Genomic DNA, 15,759 nt, shown 5'->3' with positions numbered 1-15,759 from the left:
TAGTGTAGTTTGACTACTCACTCTTTGGATGTTCTAGCTTCCCACCACACTGGCTTTGCAGTGTAGATCTTCTCCTTGTTCCTCCCCGGTCTCTACCTCAGGCTCCCCTGGGCTAGACTCTCTCCAGGCCTGGACTAGACTCCACTCAGAAGACTTTGTAAAGATGTTCGCCTTGTTCCTCCCATGTCTCTACCTCTGGACTGTCTTCTTTCAGCTATCTACAGGACTGGACTGACTAGCCCCACCCACTCTCTACCTGTTATAATCTAACTCTCACCCAATCCTGGGCTAGGGGGAAACTAACTATCCAATCCCAGGCTAGCTAGGGGTGACTGACAGGTATAGGAGCAGGTTAGGGTGTATTCTGCCAAGTCATGTAGGGTTAGGCAGCATAGACACATCTAATTACCACATTTAAAGTCATATACACATAATTACACATGTTTAACATATTTGAAGTTATATACACATAGTTTGCAAATATACACACCGACACTCTCAAAGTGGGTATAGCAGTGCTGTGGGACCCCAACTCTAGGCTACTACACTTGTGCCAGTGTCTTATGGAACTTCATGAATCCTTCTCCTGGCTATGGCTCTTTCCCCCTGATGTTCTGAGGTGCTGCTTTCAGCCCGTTGGCACCCCCACAAGACAATCTCTTAATACTGTTACTGTATTTATGATCTGCTCTTGGTTCAGGTACTATGTTTAGGTTATGTCTTCGGTTCCAGTGCTATATTAAGGAACTGAGTTTGGTTTTGGTGCTGTAGTTATGTTATGGGTTTACTTCTGGTGCTGTGTTTATGTACTGAGCTTGATTTGGGTATATTTATGTCATGAGCCTAGTTCTGAGGCTATCTTTATGTTATGTCTTCTGTTCTGGGGCTATATTTATGTACTGAGCTCGGTTCTGTAGCTGAATTGATGTTATGAGCTGGGTTCTGGTGTTGTATCTATGTACTGAGCTTGATTTTGTGGCCGTATGTATGTACTGATCTTGGTTCTGTGGCTGCATTTATGTTATGAGCTTCATTTTGGGGATATATTTATGTACTGGGGTTGCTTTTGTAGCTGTATTTACATACTGAGCTTGGTTCTGGCACTGTATTTATGTTATCAGTTTTGTTTTGGGGTTGTATTGATATGAGCTTCGTTCTGTAGCTACATATATGTAGTGGGCTCTTTTGTGGTGCACAATTTATGTACTGAGCTTGGTTCTTGGGCTGTAGTTATGTTATTAGCCTGGTTCTGTGGATATGCTTTTGTACTGAGCTTGGTTTTGGTGCTGCACGTAAGTTAAGAGCTTGGTTCTGGGGCTGTATCAGTGGTATAAGCTTGATTCTGGTGCTGCATTTTTGTTGTGAGTTTTGTTCTGGTGTTGTATTTATGTTATGAGCTTGGTTCAGCTGTTGTATTTATGTACTTAGCTTTCTTCTGGTGCTTTATTTATGTTATAGGTTTGCTTCTGGTGCTGTATTTATATTATGATCTTGCTTCTGGTGCTGTATTTATGTTAACTTGTTTTTAAGAAATGGAGAAAAGTGCTCAAAAATGTTTATTTTATTATTTTTTATATATTTTTCCTATTTTTATTTGATCTGTTTTTACATTTGTTTATATCTGTGTAGGGGGCTTGAACCTGTGATGCTACAATCACTCTGATAACTTCACTGCAGTACCTTTTGTGCTTCAATTCATTTATTACAGTGATTGCAGGCAATGGCTGACATGGATGCCATTGACTGGCGTCTAGTTGGCATGACAACCTATCAGCCCTCCACGTTCACATAGTGGAGGGCAGATGATGTCACAGAGGGAGCCTCCTCACTCTGAATCTTTTATATGCCACAATCAACGTTGATCATGGCATGTAAGTGGTTAACAGCGGGGATCAGTATTCTCACTGATACCCACTGTTGCAGTAGGAGGCTGGCTGTCAGTCAAAGTATGTTCCTGCTGCGTATGAACTGGGCTCAACTTCTGAGCTGATGCAACCAAAAGGACGTACGTGTATGCCCAATTGTGGGAACATGAATATATGCCCAGGGACGCGAAGGGGTTAAATAAGCACCCCGGAAAATTATTATTTCTTGCTTGTATAGTGCTGCATAGATTGTTCATAAAGGGGTTGTCTGGGAATGGTAACAATTACCTGCTATCAGTGCAGCCTGTGGAAACATGATCCGAGGGGGAAGAGAGGGGACTGGGGGGACTCCCCACGTTCTTGCTCCCTCCTAATACTACAATGAAGACTCTCCACATAGGTGGCTCTAAGTGAGGTAGCCCACAGCTTAATTTAACCAATTATGAACTTTATCCAAAATTTATCAGAATTTTAACATTAACGCTTCCCATGTTTGACCTAAAGAACACCTGTTGCTTTGATTCTGAAAGGCGTTGTAAAGCCCCGTTAAACTCAGGCTTATAACCCAACATTCTTCAATCCAAATGCTGGCATGGAAAGCAAACATTCCGCCTGCACCTTAGCTGTGACGACTTCCAAAAAGACGTCTGACTTTTTCCTCTCGACTCCGACATAATCCGTTGAGCCCCTTCCTTGGGTGGGCAGACGGGTGGGTGTTTTCTCCAACCGCTGTGGACTCTAGCACTGCTTCTTCCTCCTTCTTTGCCTTTCTATCTCCGCCTCGTTCTCCTACTCTAATCCAACCCCTAACCTCCAGTCACTGCCCTCTCAAACCTATCACCACCCCCCAGTCCAAGGCAGCTTCATTAGACATTTTGCTGCCCTACAGGCACATAGTGGTAGACTGACAGAATTCTTGCTTAGCCCTGAGAGGAAGGGCGCTTGGGAGAAGCCTAATGATGTACTGTTCTGAACAATGTACTGTTAGGCTCCACCCCCTGCAAACAATACCCATTATGTCTGTGGCTTTCCAGAGGTCATAAAATCCTAGAATGATGGAGTTAGAAGGGACCTCCAGGGTCATCAGGTCCAACCCCCTGCTCAGTGCAGGATCCCTAAATCATCCCAGACAGATGTCTGTCCAGCCTCTGAAGACTTCCATTGAAGAGGAACTCCCCACCTCCCGTGGTAACCTGTTCCACTCATTCATCCCCCTCACTGTCTAATATCTAATCTGTGTCTCCTCCATTTCAGTTTCATCCCATTGCTTCTAGTCTTTCCTTCTGCAGATGAGAATAGGACTGATCCCTCTGCACTGTGACAGCCCTTCAGATATTTGTAGACCGCTATTAAGTCTCCTCTCAGCCTTCTCTTCTGCTAAACATTCCCAGATCCTTTAACCGTTCCTCATAGGACATGATTTGCAGACCGCTCACCATCTTGGTAACCCTTCTCTGAACTTGCTCCAGTTTGTCTATGTCTTTTTTAAATTGCGGTGCCCAGAACTGGACCCAATATTCCAGATGAGGTCTGACTAAGGAAGAGTAGAGGGGATAATGACCTCACGTGATCTTTTAATACATCCCAGAATGGTGTTTGCCTTTTTGGTTGCTGCATCACATTGTTGACTCATGTTCATGGCTTATTCATGGCCGGCTGATATACACTACCATCTGATGCATTGGATTCCAATGCATCAGATCACAGAGGCGTATTCTCGTGGCGTAAAAGCGCCTGGCCGGCAAATATAGCACCAGGCGCTTTTACGTCGGGCAGCAAAGATAGTCCTGGAGCTATCTTTGTGCCTGGAATTTGTTGGCCGCTGCATAGGCTCCTATGGGAGCCAATGAAAGCATCCAGGGAATAGAGGTGGGAGGGAGTTGAGTAGCATGACTGCTAAAAACTCCCTCCCCCTTCTCTCCTCCTCTCTCCTCCCCTCTGGCTGTTTGCAATGGAGGGGGTGGAGCTATGCTCCACTCCACTCACTTCCATTGCTGGCTGCTGACAAGGGCAGGGAGGGGTGGGTGCTTAGCTTCACCCCCGCCCGCCCCGGGCGCACAAACGTTAGATTTTTGCGACCGTTCACACACTTTTAAGGCGCCAGCAAGCGCACGTAAAAACGCTTGCACTCATGGGAAAGAGCCCTCAGTCTGTGATATATTAGTATACCCAAGTCTTTTTCACATCTGCTGCTGCTTAGCCCAATTCCTCCTATTCTGTATGTGCTTTCTTCATTTTTCTTGCCCAGATGTAGGACTTTGCATTTCTCCTTGTTAAATACCATTCTATTAGTCGCTGCCCACTGTGCAAGCTTTTCTAGATCTTTTTGAATCCTCTCTCTCTTCCCTAGTGTTAGCCATCCCTCCTAACTTTGTGTCATCAGAAAATTTGATCGGTTTCCCACAATTCCCTCCTCCTGATCATTTATAACAATGTTGACCAACAGTGGACCTAGGACAGACCCTTGTGGTCCCCACTTGATACATTCTTCCACTTGGATGTGCAGCCATTTATGACCACTCTTTGAGTACGATCACTCAGCCAGTTGTGAATCCACCTAACAGTTGCCTGGTCAATCCCATATTTGGTCATTTTTTCAATAAGTATGGTATGAGATACTTTATCAAATACTTTACTAAAGTCAAGATATACTATATCTACCGCATTTCCCTGATCAACCCAGTCAGTGATTAAAGCCCCATTTACACGCAACGATTATCGCTCAAAATTCGTTCAAACGATGGCATATGAGCGATAATCCTTGTGTGTAAATGCTACCATCGTGATGATTTTAAGGTGAACTTAAAATCCATCATTCAGCTGGACAGTAGATAGCAGGGACCAGGGGTGTACCTAAAGGCTCAGGGGCCCGGATGCTAAAATTCAACTTGAGGCCCTCCCAGGCCTCCCCTTCCATGTTCCCATGCCAAAATCCTGCACTACATGAAAACTTGTTTGTAGCCCCTTAGGCCATTCTCACACACACACACACACACACACACACCACTTTTACCGCTATTAGCGTGGTGCCCCTAGCGACATACTAACCGCAGTACAACACTCCCATTGATTTTAATGGGGTTACTCAGACGTGCAGTCGAACGTGGTGTTCCTAACGCCGTGATTTTCGAGAGCTGTCTGTTCTGTTTTTTAATGCATCTCTTCACCCATCACAATGATAGGGTGCAATAAAAAGCATTGTCAAATGCTGTAGCATGCTTTCAAAAATGCTGCTCGAAATTGCGGTAAAAATGCCACAATTTAGAACTGCGTTTCTAAACACGTTTGAGAGTGTTCATGTTTTTTGTTATACTTTTGAACCAAAATTAAGAAAAACACATAAAAAAACTGTATGCGGTATTGGGTGGGTATTTAAAGACCACATACGATTTTGAGAAACGGCATACACTATTAAAAACTGCAAGAAATGCCGGAGCTGAGCACAGAGGACAATAAGCGTAGGCAGCATAACAGGGTTAACTGTGAAGAGAGGAAGAGAGGAGGAGCCAGATCAGGAGCTGAAGAGCCATGAGAAGGAAGATCAGAGCCATGGAGTAAAGAGAGAAGATTGTGAGAAAATTGCAGAAAGAAGATTGAAGTCAGTGGGTCCGGCAGCAGAAGAAGTCCCAAGACTGAGGAGAAGTTCCTGAGGTCCGGTGGAAAAGGGAGGAAGAAAGAAAAAGGAAGAGCCTGAAGAGGTCAGCTGCTACTTACCCAAGATGGAGACAGTATTACTGTATCTTGATGTCACCAGAAGCTAGGGGTTTGACAGGGAGAAAGCCTCTGTCACACCTCTGGCTCCCGATAGGGTCAAGACACAAAGGTCCTAGCAGCACAGTGTGCATTGATGACTGGCTGCCCTGCTGCCTTAGGCTGACGGTGACTTAAATGTTACCGATGTAAGCTCCCAGCATTAACATGTAATAATGTACGCCTAAGAAGATAAGTAACCATCAGCCTAAGGCAGCAGGGCAGCGACTCATCAATGCAGATGCTGCAGTGATCAGTGTGATCGGAGCGTCTGTCTCTGGCTCCCAGGCGGCCAACGCCTCAGTGCTGAGTTGTGGCAGCCGGCGTACAGCCTCTGCTCCATGACTGCCACCCCCCCGCTCACCGCTATGTTGCCGCTGGCCGCGCATCTGTTTCGCTGGCGGGACGACCAGCGGCAGACTGCTTTGTCCCGGCAGACGCCGCAGGCTCTCTATTCCCGGACGCCCGATCCACTCTGTCGCCGCTGCAAAACTACACACTGGTCACTCATCTGCTGGTCTCCCGCAAGAACAGCCAGCCGTCTGCACCCTCAGTGCTGCATTCCGCCAGCCGCTGCAGCCTCTGATTTCCCTGCCGCACGCTCCCCCACTCATCCAGTGGCAAAGTGGCTGCTGGGCATGCATGTGCTGCTCTACCGGCGGGACAGCCAGCCGACAACTGACTCCTCTCTGCCACGTTCCAGCTACCATCCCGGCTGAATGCTTAGTGGCCTTCTAGGACCTACAGGCCAAGCAGATAAGCAGCCAATCACTGACACGGAGCGTCACCCCCCTGTCAATCTTGATGCCACCAGGACTTCTGGTGGCGTCAAGACACACTAACACCAATGGAGGCTGTGCTGGTGAGGATTCAGGCGGTGGCGGAGGAACATGACTGGGAGTGGCTGCAGTGGCTGACCGGGAAAGCACTGGAGAACAAGGTTACTACAGGAGTGGTGAGAGAGAGGAGGGCATGCGCGCCAGCGCGGCTGAGCCCCGGGCACATGCCTTCCTGCAGGCGCCACGTCAGGAGTCCATCCCAGGACCACCTGGTTAGGCCTTCTCCTGTAAGTCCACTGAGTGAGGAGGGCAGGCCTGGGAGAAATTCCACGCGCTGCAGCGCTGTGTCTGGGTACTGGGCCCTGTGCTGCAAGGGGAGGCGAAGCCTAGCATCAGACAGACATCGGAGAGCAGAGATGGCATAGGGGGTGGCCCCCTGGGAGTTCCAAGGGTCGAGAGGCCCCCCCTCACCACGTGGCTGATCATGCAGGAGCTGGTGGACACTGCACAGAGGGAGACAGCAGTGGAGGCAGGGTTGGAGAAGAGATCGGCAGGCAGCAGACAGCGGTGACAGCGGTGGCCTGGTGCAGTTTGACACCCAAAAATTCTGCGGCAGCTGTGAATACAGTGGAGTGGTCACAGCCAGGAAGAAGCAGGTCAGCGCAGAGACAGCGACGATGAGGACCAGATGAATCAGCTGGAAGATGGATCAGCGGCTGGCGGGTTCACAGCCCCTGCGCAGCCAGGTGAGATACCATCTATGTTTGATATGTCTAATGTGCTTCGTCAGTTAGCACCTGCGGGAGGTAGTTGGGGGGAATTTGCGGGGAAGGGGAGGCGCTTGCAGGTGCGCCAGGCATTGGTGAGCAGATGAGGGCCTTAGGGGGGCGGCAGGTGTTAGGGTGAACATCATCACCTGCGGTGGCACGGAGCATGCTGGGGAGCGCGTCATCCAGCAGGGAGAGTTTTTCTGTAAGAATCTCAGTTGGAGGGACTGGGGTAGAGCAGGCAGTGGGTGTAATGGACGTTTGGCCCACCCCAGGGCTGGTTACAGCATTGAACCTGACAGATGGTGGATTGTCTAGTGGGGAGAGCATCCCAGGCGGAAGCTCCGCCAGTGGGATGGGAGGCGCACGACAGGAGGGAGTCACAATAGCGGTCCAGATGGAAAATGGCGGGCATGGGATCCGCCTGGATGATAGGGCAAACGACAAGGTATATGTTTGCTTCGAGGGGCCCTTGGCAGCTCATTTAAAGAACGAGGTACGGGAAAAAAATTAGAGGGATGAATACATTGAGATATTCTCCCTCCTGCCCTCATAAAAAAAATTCAGCTGGACAAGGAAAAATGAACAGAGTACAGAAAGAAGAAAGAGGAAAAGGGCAGGTGGCATCTCATCCCGCAGACATTTACAAACTGGTTACAGGCTTTTGCCATTTTGGCTAGCGTCGTAGGGAAAAAGGTGCTGGAAAATTGTTCCGGCCTTTTTTGCTGCTTGAATTCGATCAGGGAAGCTTATAGGGTTTATGGGGGTCAGACCTGGCTGCGCTATGATGAGCAGTGCAGGCAGAGGAAAGCGGTCCGTCCATCCATTCAATGGGATCAAAAGGATATTGGGTTGTGGCTGAGGGTAATGGCCCCAGTGCGTTTTGGGCTGCCCTTGCAGGGGGTACCCGGGTTTTCCGACTCGGCATCCACATCAGGGGTCAAGGCGGGCAGGTTGGGGGGAAACAAATTTGGCTTTTGTTGGCAGTTCAATGAAGGCCAGTGTAAGTTTTGTGCAGGATGCAAGTTTAAGCATGCCTGCTTCCATTGTAGCGCAGATTCGTACGGAGCATCTAGATGCTTTAAAAAAAAAAGCGGGCACGGTTTTTGAGAAAGGGGAGGACTTGGCAGAGATGGTGCCGTTTCTAAATACATATCCGGACAGGGAGAAAGAGGCATTATTGTTTAAGGGATTTTAGTGAGGGGTTCGTTATTCCGCTCCCTGCACATAAAGTCCCGTTTTCCATGGAAAATCTGCACTGGGCACTTGAGTCCCGAGTGTGGTATTAGAGAAACTGGGTAAGGAGGTTAGCTTAGGCTGCATGTCGGGTCCGTTTAGGAACCCCCTTTATAGAATTTAGTGGTGTTCTTGCTAGGTGTAGTCATAAAGGAAGGTACCGGAACAAGCTTTGGTTAAATTCATCACTAGTCCTACCCCAAAGGGCGTCCATAAATGATGGCAGAGACCCTGACATTTGTTCGGTGGTTTATGCGTCCTTTGACGCCGCATTGTGTTGGGTGTGGACATATGGACGCGGGACTTTACTGGAAAAGATAGATATCAAATCGGCCTTTCGCATGCTACCGGTGGTACCGGAGAGCACTAGGTTATAGGAATATTTTGGGAAGGAGGTTATTTGGCTGATCGTTGTTTGTCCGTGGGATGTTTCATCTCATGTGTGTATTTTTTGAAGCGTTTAGCTCATTCTCAGAGTGGGGATGCGTGACCCAGTCGGGTATCCATTACCTGGATGATTTTGGGCTTGGGGCAAACGGGTCGCTGGTGTGTGCGACTTTGGAGGCTATGTTTTAATGGATTGCTCAGTGTTTTGGGGTGCCATTGGCCCCGGATAAAACAGAGGGGCCCACTACATGTAAGTTTTTGGGCATAACTATTGAAACTGGTTTGCCGATTGCCTGAGGAAAGTTGTAGGATTTAAAGGAGGAGGTGGCAAGGGCCCGAGGGGAAAAAGAAAAATTCCTTGCGAGGGCTGCAGTCGCTGCTGGGAAAACTTAACTTCATGTCCAGGATATTGCCCATGGGCCGTGTCTTCTGTAGGAGATTGGCAGCAGCCACGGCTGGTGTGAAGGCCCCACATCATTTCATTAGATTGGGAAAAGGTCACAAGGGTGACCTGGCTGTGGGGGCCTCCTTCCTGGAAAGGTATAATGGCCGATTGGTAAGAAGGGAGGGAATAAGTGAGAATGCTGATTTGGAGTTATATACGCACACAGTGCTGGATTCGGTGCATACTTCCAAAGACAATGGTGTGTGGTGGAGTGGCCAGAGACTTGGAAACAGGCTGGCTTGGTACGGAAGCTGGTGTTTTTGGATCTTTTTTCCAAGAGTGGGGGCCGTGGAGCTTTGGGGTGCTCACTTCGGGGGCAGGAAGGTGAGGTTTCATGGTGATAACCTGGAAGCGGTTCAGGTAGTTAACACGCTTACGGCCTCATTTTCCCCAGTGGTGACTTTGCTGCGCCATCTGGTGCTAGGAGCATTATCATTGAACGTGCCGATAGTGGCAGTGCATGTTCTGGGGGAGGAAAACTCGCTTGCAGATGCTCTCTCTAGATAGGTGGTGTTCGCGGGGTAATGAATTATTCTGTGGTTCTGTTTTTGGTAAAGGTAATCGGCCGGCGTGGGTGTGGATTTTGGGGGCACTCCTACGTTTTGTAGGGGGCAGTAAGAGCAGCAGTTAGACCGGAAAGGAGGCAATTAAAGTTTGGAAAGAGCGAGGCGGTCATTAGGTGGATGGGCTTAAGGGAAATGTGCTGGTGCAGGGTGTTAGAAGAAGTGGAGAGGATGGTGAGCCTGGATAGAGTGCCGGATATACTAGTTTTGCACGTGGGGGTGGGAGCGATTTAGGCAGGAGACCGTTCAGGGACCTCTCGAGGGATATTAGGTATGACATGTTGCGGCTGCTAATGACATACCAGGGCCTGAAAATTTTATGGTCGGAGAGAGTCCCTAGGAGGAGTTGGAGGGGAGTGAGGTTGGTGAAGGGTGGGAATAAGGCCAGGATAAAGCTAAACAGGCGGGGGCTCTCGATTTAGAGGTCGCAGGAGCGGCGTGGCGCTTAGGCATGTAGATTTGGAGGCAGGCACAGGTAATTACTGGAGATCAGACGGGGATCACGGAAACATCATAGGGATAGATTTGTGGTCAAAAGGAATTCAAGAGGGCATTGAACGAGCTCTAGTGTTGTGGAGGGCGGCACATAGTTGGTGGGTGTGGCTAGCCAGGGTATAGCTAGTCGGCCTCGGTGTCAAAAGGTCGGTGACTAGAGGTAAGTTGGTGAGCCTCCCGAGCCAGTTGGTTTGCGGTGGGAGGCGTGTGTTGGGAAATAGGGTCGCCCAAGTCAGTTATTATGTTACGGGCGGCAGTTACAACTATTTCCCGGGCTCCAAGGATCTCTCCCCAGTTTTTCCAGAGGGTTGTTTTATGTTAATGTTGTTTGTTACTAAATATGGCTGCTGTGGCCCAAATTATCCAAAAAAAAATGGTGTCAGTGGTTACTTTAGGTAAGTGGGGTGAGGGAGGTTTTGGGGGGAGACAACTCCGTTATACCCGGGTCATGTGTTTTTGATGTGTTTTTTAATTGTGTGTAAAGTCTGCAATTATATACAGTAAATACAGGGAGATGAATAGATACCCCGGACCACTTCTGTGTGAGGAAACCAGCGGACACGGAGACGCTGTACACTGAGCAGGAGGGCGGGGAGATGACATAATCAGCAGCATCCTCTGTTCCGTGCAGTGTCATGTGTGTGTCGGCCTGCCTCTCTCCTCCTCCTCTTCTTCAATGCTACACAAAGAGTGCATTACCAGCTTCTCTGCAGCAGAACTCAGACCACCTGCTGAGTTCTGCAAGCAGCCCCTGGAGATTAATTTACATGCAAATGAAGCTGATAAAGTGCTAATGGACATAAGTGTCCATTAGCACTTTATGCTAAATGATTGCTAGAACTATCAATTTTACAATCATTTGAAAGATTGTCTTTGTGTGTAAATGAGCTTTAAGTCATAGAATGAATTTAGATTTGTCTGGCATGACTTGTTTGTTACAAACCCATGCTGGCTCTGGGTAATTACTCCATTCTCATCCAAGTACTTGCATACATGCTGTTTAATCATTTGTTCAAAGATTTTTCCCAGTATAGAAGTCAGGCTCACAGGCCTGTAGTTTCCTGGATCCACCTTCTTCCCTTTTTTGAAGATAGGGACAACATTTGCCCTTGTGCAATCTTCTGGGACTTCTCCTGTTCTCCAGGAATTTTCAAAGATTATGGCGAGTGGTTCAGCAATTACCTCTGCTGCTTCCTTTAGTATCCTAGGATGTAATACATCTGGACCTTGAGACTTGAATTCTGTGGCAGAAGAAAACGCAGGACCGGGGAGAGAGGTGAGTATCTGAGAACGCAGAACTGACAGGACAAACTGTACCAATCACAGCACAGCTTGTCATATCACATGACAACTGGATGAAAAAACGATTGTACAAGTTTCTGGAGGGTGAAAGACAATCATCTTCAGTACACAGAGGTCACTAAACCTCTTTAAGGGTGCATATACATGAATGAGTGCAATATCAGTCTGACAAACTTGGGCCAATATCACACTTGCAAATCCAAGATTTTTTAATGTGATTTTTTTTGTGTGAAAAAAACGCATCCCATCACACTTCATGCAATTTTCATATGCATTTTTAACGTGTGTGAAAATCAATGTTGTTTAAGTTCACTCCTCATAAAACCCGTCCTGCAGTTCCAACTCCAGCAGATCTGTAGATGATGAGAGTTGTAGTGATTAGATGGACGGTCTTGTCACCAGAGACCCTATAAGGGTTTTCACCCTTGGCCTATAAGAGGCTCTCGGAGGCCCCTTGTGTGTAGTGACCTCTTCTTCCGCTTGTAGAGCTTGTTGACCACTTGATGCCTCTACGACGCAGAGAAGAGATTTCACCCTGTTACCAGAGTCTGAGAGGGGCGCATTATTGGGATGGGGGAAGCTGGATGCCTCCAAGTGTAGTGGCCCAGAGTTTGTGGGGCCCCTCCATAATGTTATATGTCTGTCTCGTGCAATGGTATTGTCAGTGTCTTATGTGTAGTGTGCATTTGCAATGTGTATTGCACTGATGCAGCACTAAATGAGTTAATGTCTGGGTTATGTCTGGAAAATGTATCCTGTTGTATGTCATGTGATTATGTCCTATATATGTGTTAGCAAGGATGCTATCTTAGTGGGTCTAGCTAGTCTATGCTAGAGAGTCTGCTTCTGGTTCTTCTTATAAGAGACAGTTAAATAGCAAGTGAGAAAAGTCAGCCACAGACACAGATTGATCTGTGTGTGGACAGAATGGAAAAAGGTGAGCGATTCCCTTCTGCTAGGCCTGGGCCTACCTTACCGGGGATGTGTGGTGCTACCACTAAGCACTGAGTGAGAAAGAAAGAAGGACCGCTGCTTGAGAGAGAAGTGTGAGTGCTGACCAGTAGAGTGCTGCAGGGAGAAAGAGAGTCGCTGGGAGCGGGATCACACAGATAACTGGGACTATGGATTGCCCGGATTACCCTGAGAGGTCCTCCCTGTCACAGCACCTTCTCTGAATGTAATTGTGCCAAACTACTGTTGTAAATTGGAACTTTGCCGAAGTTACAGTAAACAGCCATTACCAACCGTTCCTGGTTTCTTCAGAAACTTTTCCCTGTGTGTGGACTAAGTTCCTACAACAAGTTTCACCGCAGAGGACGGAATGGTGTCATCACGAGTGTCAAAGAACTTTAAGGTAACTCCTGATTACTTTTCCACTGTGACCTCCCCAGCAGTGACTTGGACAGGTCCCAAGCTACCCCCAGGGGAGGAGATGGTAGAGCCACCGTGACAGAAATCCTTATCTACCCCCGCCATCTCCTCGGCTGTGGGCCAGCTCGTTGGACGCTGCACAAGTAGTGATAGCGCCCCCCCACAGTGGCCCCAGCATTAATACTGCCCCCCCATAGTGGCCCCATAATGGCCCCAGAAGTAGTAGGGACTCCATACTAAAACCTCCAGCTGGGTAGCATCCTTACAAGCAGTGCATTCACTCTGTCTGATGTACCTCTGACCTCTCCCCCAGAGGCTGAGTGCACTGTGGCAAGATGTCAGGGGTCGTAGCCTCTGATGACAGCGCCGTGGACGACTAACCGGACCTGCGGACAGAGGGACCTCATTGATTGTCAGGTTGCTGCCAGGCCGGCTCACAGCTATGAATTATCTTTTACTGGCCATTAATATAGCCTGTAAAAGTAAGTAGCAGACGGGTGGCAACCCGAGTGCCACCCCTCTGTGATCCTGCAGACGGCCGACTCATGGAAGGGGGAACAAGGAGAGTGACACCTGGTGGTCAGGGATGGGGTCTGAGGGGTGCCCGAGGGATTTGATAAATGCTGATGTCATCCACTAGGTGACAGAACAATGCAGCATTAGTACTGGTGAGCGATGCAGAGTTTATTTTATGTTCTGTACTTCTCTTACAGGAAAAAAGCAGAATCCGGCATTAAAAAAATGTGTATTTTCATGTCTTTTATGGTGAACACTGAAAGCAGAGGGTGCCAGTGGTACAGAATAATGTGGCCCCTGGTTGTGCACAGAACGTCTTCCCTCCCCGGAAGATCTACTGCACCAGTGCAGGTTTTTGTTGTGTACGTCATCGAGGTTAGGTGCCACTTCCTGTTTCCACAGAACCCGTTGTCAATATTTGCTGCTACCAGCTGATTAAATCAACTCTGTCCCGGGATCACTGATTTCTACAGTTTCCACTTCACTTGTGTCTGACTGCCACTTCTGGATTTTCTTGTAGTCCGGTATTTTCTCTCTCAGCATCTTAGAAACAAGCTTTTCTTCACTATCAAGTGGTGTTACCAAGGACGGCCGCGAATCATCTGAGCCTACACCTATATTACATAGAAAATATAATTAAAAATACACTTAGAAAGCAATGTAATATAATACTGCCCTCTATGTACAAGAATATAACTGCTATAATACTGCTCCCTATGTACTAGAATATAACTACTATAATACTGCCCCCCTATGTACAAGAATATAACTGCTATAATACTGCTCCCTATGTACTAGAATATAACTACTATAATACTGCTCATATGTACAAGAATATAACTACTATAATACTGCTAAGTACAAGAATATAACTACTATAATACTGCCCCCCTATGTACAAGAATATAACTGCTATAATACTGCTCCCTATGTACAAGAATATAACTACTATAATACTGCTCATATGTACAAGAATATAACTAGTATAATACTGCCCCCTATGTACAAGAATATAACTACTATAATACTGCCCCCTATGTACAAGAATATAACTACTATAATACTGCCCCTATGTACAGGAATATAACTACTATAATACTGCCTCCTATGTACAAGAATATAACTACTATAATACTGTCCCCTATGTACAAGAATATAACTACTATAATACTGCCCCCCTATGTACAAGAATATAACTACTATAATACTGCCCCCTATGTACAAGAATATAACTACTATAATACTGCCTCCTATATACAAGAATATAACTACTATAATACTGCCCCCCTATGTACAAGAATATAACTACTATAATACTGCCCCTATGTTCAAGAATATAACTATTATAATACTGCTCCCCATGTACAAGAATATAACTATTATAATACTGCTCCCCATGTACAAGAATATAACTATTATAATACTGCTCCCCATGTACAACAATATAACTACTATAATACTGCCCCCTATGTACAAGAATATAACTACTATAATACTGCCTTCCTATGAACAATATAACTACTATAATACTGTTCCTATGTACAAAAATATAACTACTATAATACTGCTCCCCATGTACAAGAAAATAACTACTATAATACTGCCTCCTATGTACAAGAATATAACTACTATAATACTGTCCCCTATGTACAAGAATATAACTACTATAATACTGCCCCCTATGTACAAGAATATAACTACTATAATACTGCCACTATGTACAAGAATATAACTACTATAATACTGCCCCCATGTACAAGAATATAACTACTATAATACTGCTCCTATGTACAAGAATGTAACTGCTATAATACTGCTTCCTATGTAGAATAATTTAACTACTATAATACTGCCCCCTATGTACAAGAATATAACTACTATAATACTGCTCCTATGTACAAGAATATAACTACTATAATACTGCCCCATGTACAAGAATATAACTACTATAATACTGCTCCTATGCACAAGAATATAACTACTATAATACTGCCCCTATGTACAAGAATGTAGCTACTATAATACTGCTCCCTATGTAGAATAATTTAACTACTATAATACTGCCCCCTATGTACAAGAATATACCTACTATAATACTGCTCCTATGTACAAGAATATAACTACTATAATACTGCCTCCTATGTACAAGAATGTAACTACTATAATACTACCTCCTATGTACAAGAATATAACTACTATAATACTGGCCCTATGTACAAGAATATAACTACTGTAATACTGCCCCTAAGTACAAGAATATAACTACTGTAATACTATTCTATG

At 46.4% G+C, this 15,759-nt stretch overlaps 1 protein-coding gene across 4 annotated transcripts in view; it reads right to left on the bottom strand.

Moving 5' to 3' along the window:
• Nucleotides 1–13,623: 13,623 nt before the first annotated feature.
• LOC136573282 (shootin-1-like) overlaps nt 13,624–15,759 on the bottom strand; it is a 37,131-nt gene continuing 34,995 nt past the window's right edge. For all 4 annotated transcript variants that reach the window (XM_066574578.1, XM_066574579.1, XM_066574580.1 and 1 more), the window contains one exon: nt 13,624–14,090. In XM_066574578.1, the coding sequence (XP_066430675.1) occupies nt 13,912–14,090 (179 nt within the window). In that variant the 3' untranslated portion in view covers nt 13,624–13,911. The remainder of the gene's footprint in view (nt 14,091–15,759) is intronic.

The sequence above is a fragment of the Eleutherodactylus coqui genome, chromosome 7, assembly GCF_035609145.1.
Source record: "Eleutherodactylus coqui strain aEleCoq1 chromosome 7, aEleCoq1.hap1, whole genome shotgun sequence".
In the NCBI taxonomy this organism is placed as follows: domain Eukaryota; kingdom Metazoa; phylum Chordata; class Amphibia; order Anura; family Eleutherodactylidae; genus Eleutherodactylus; species Eleutherodactylus coqui.
This window is presented reverse-complemented; position numbering and strand designations above follow the sequence as displayed.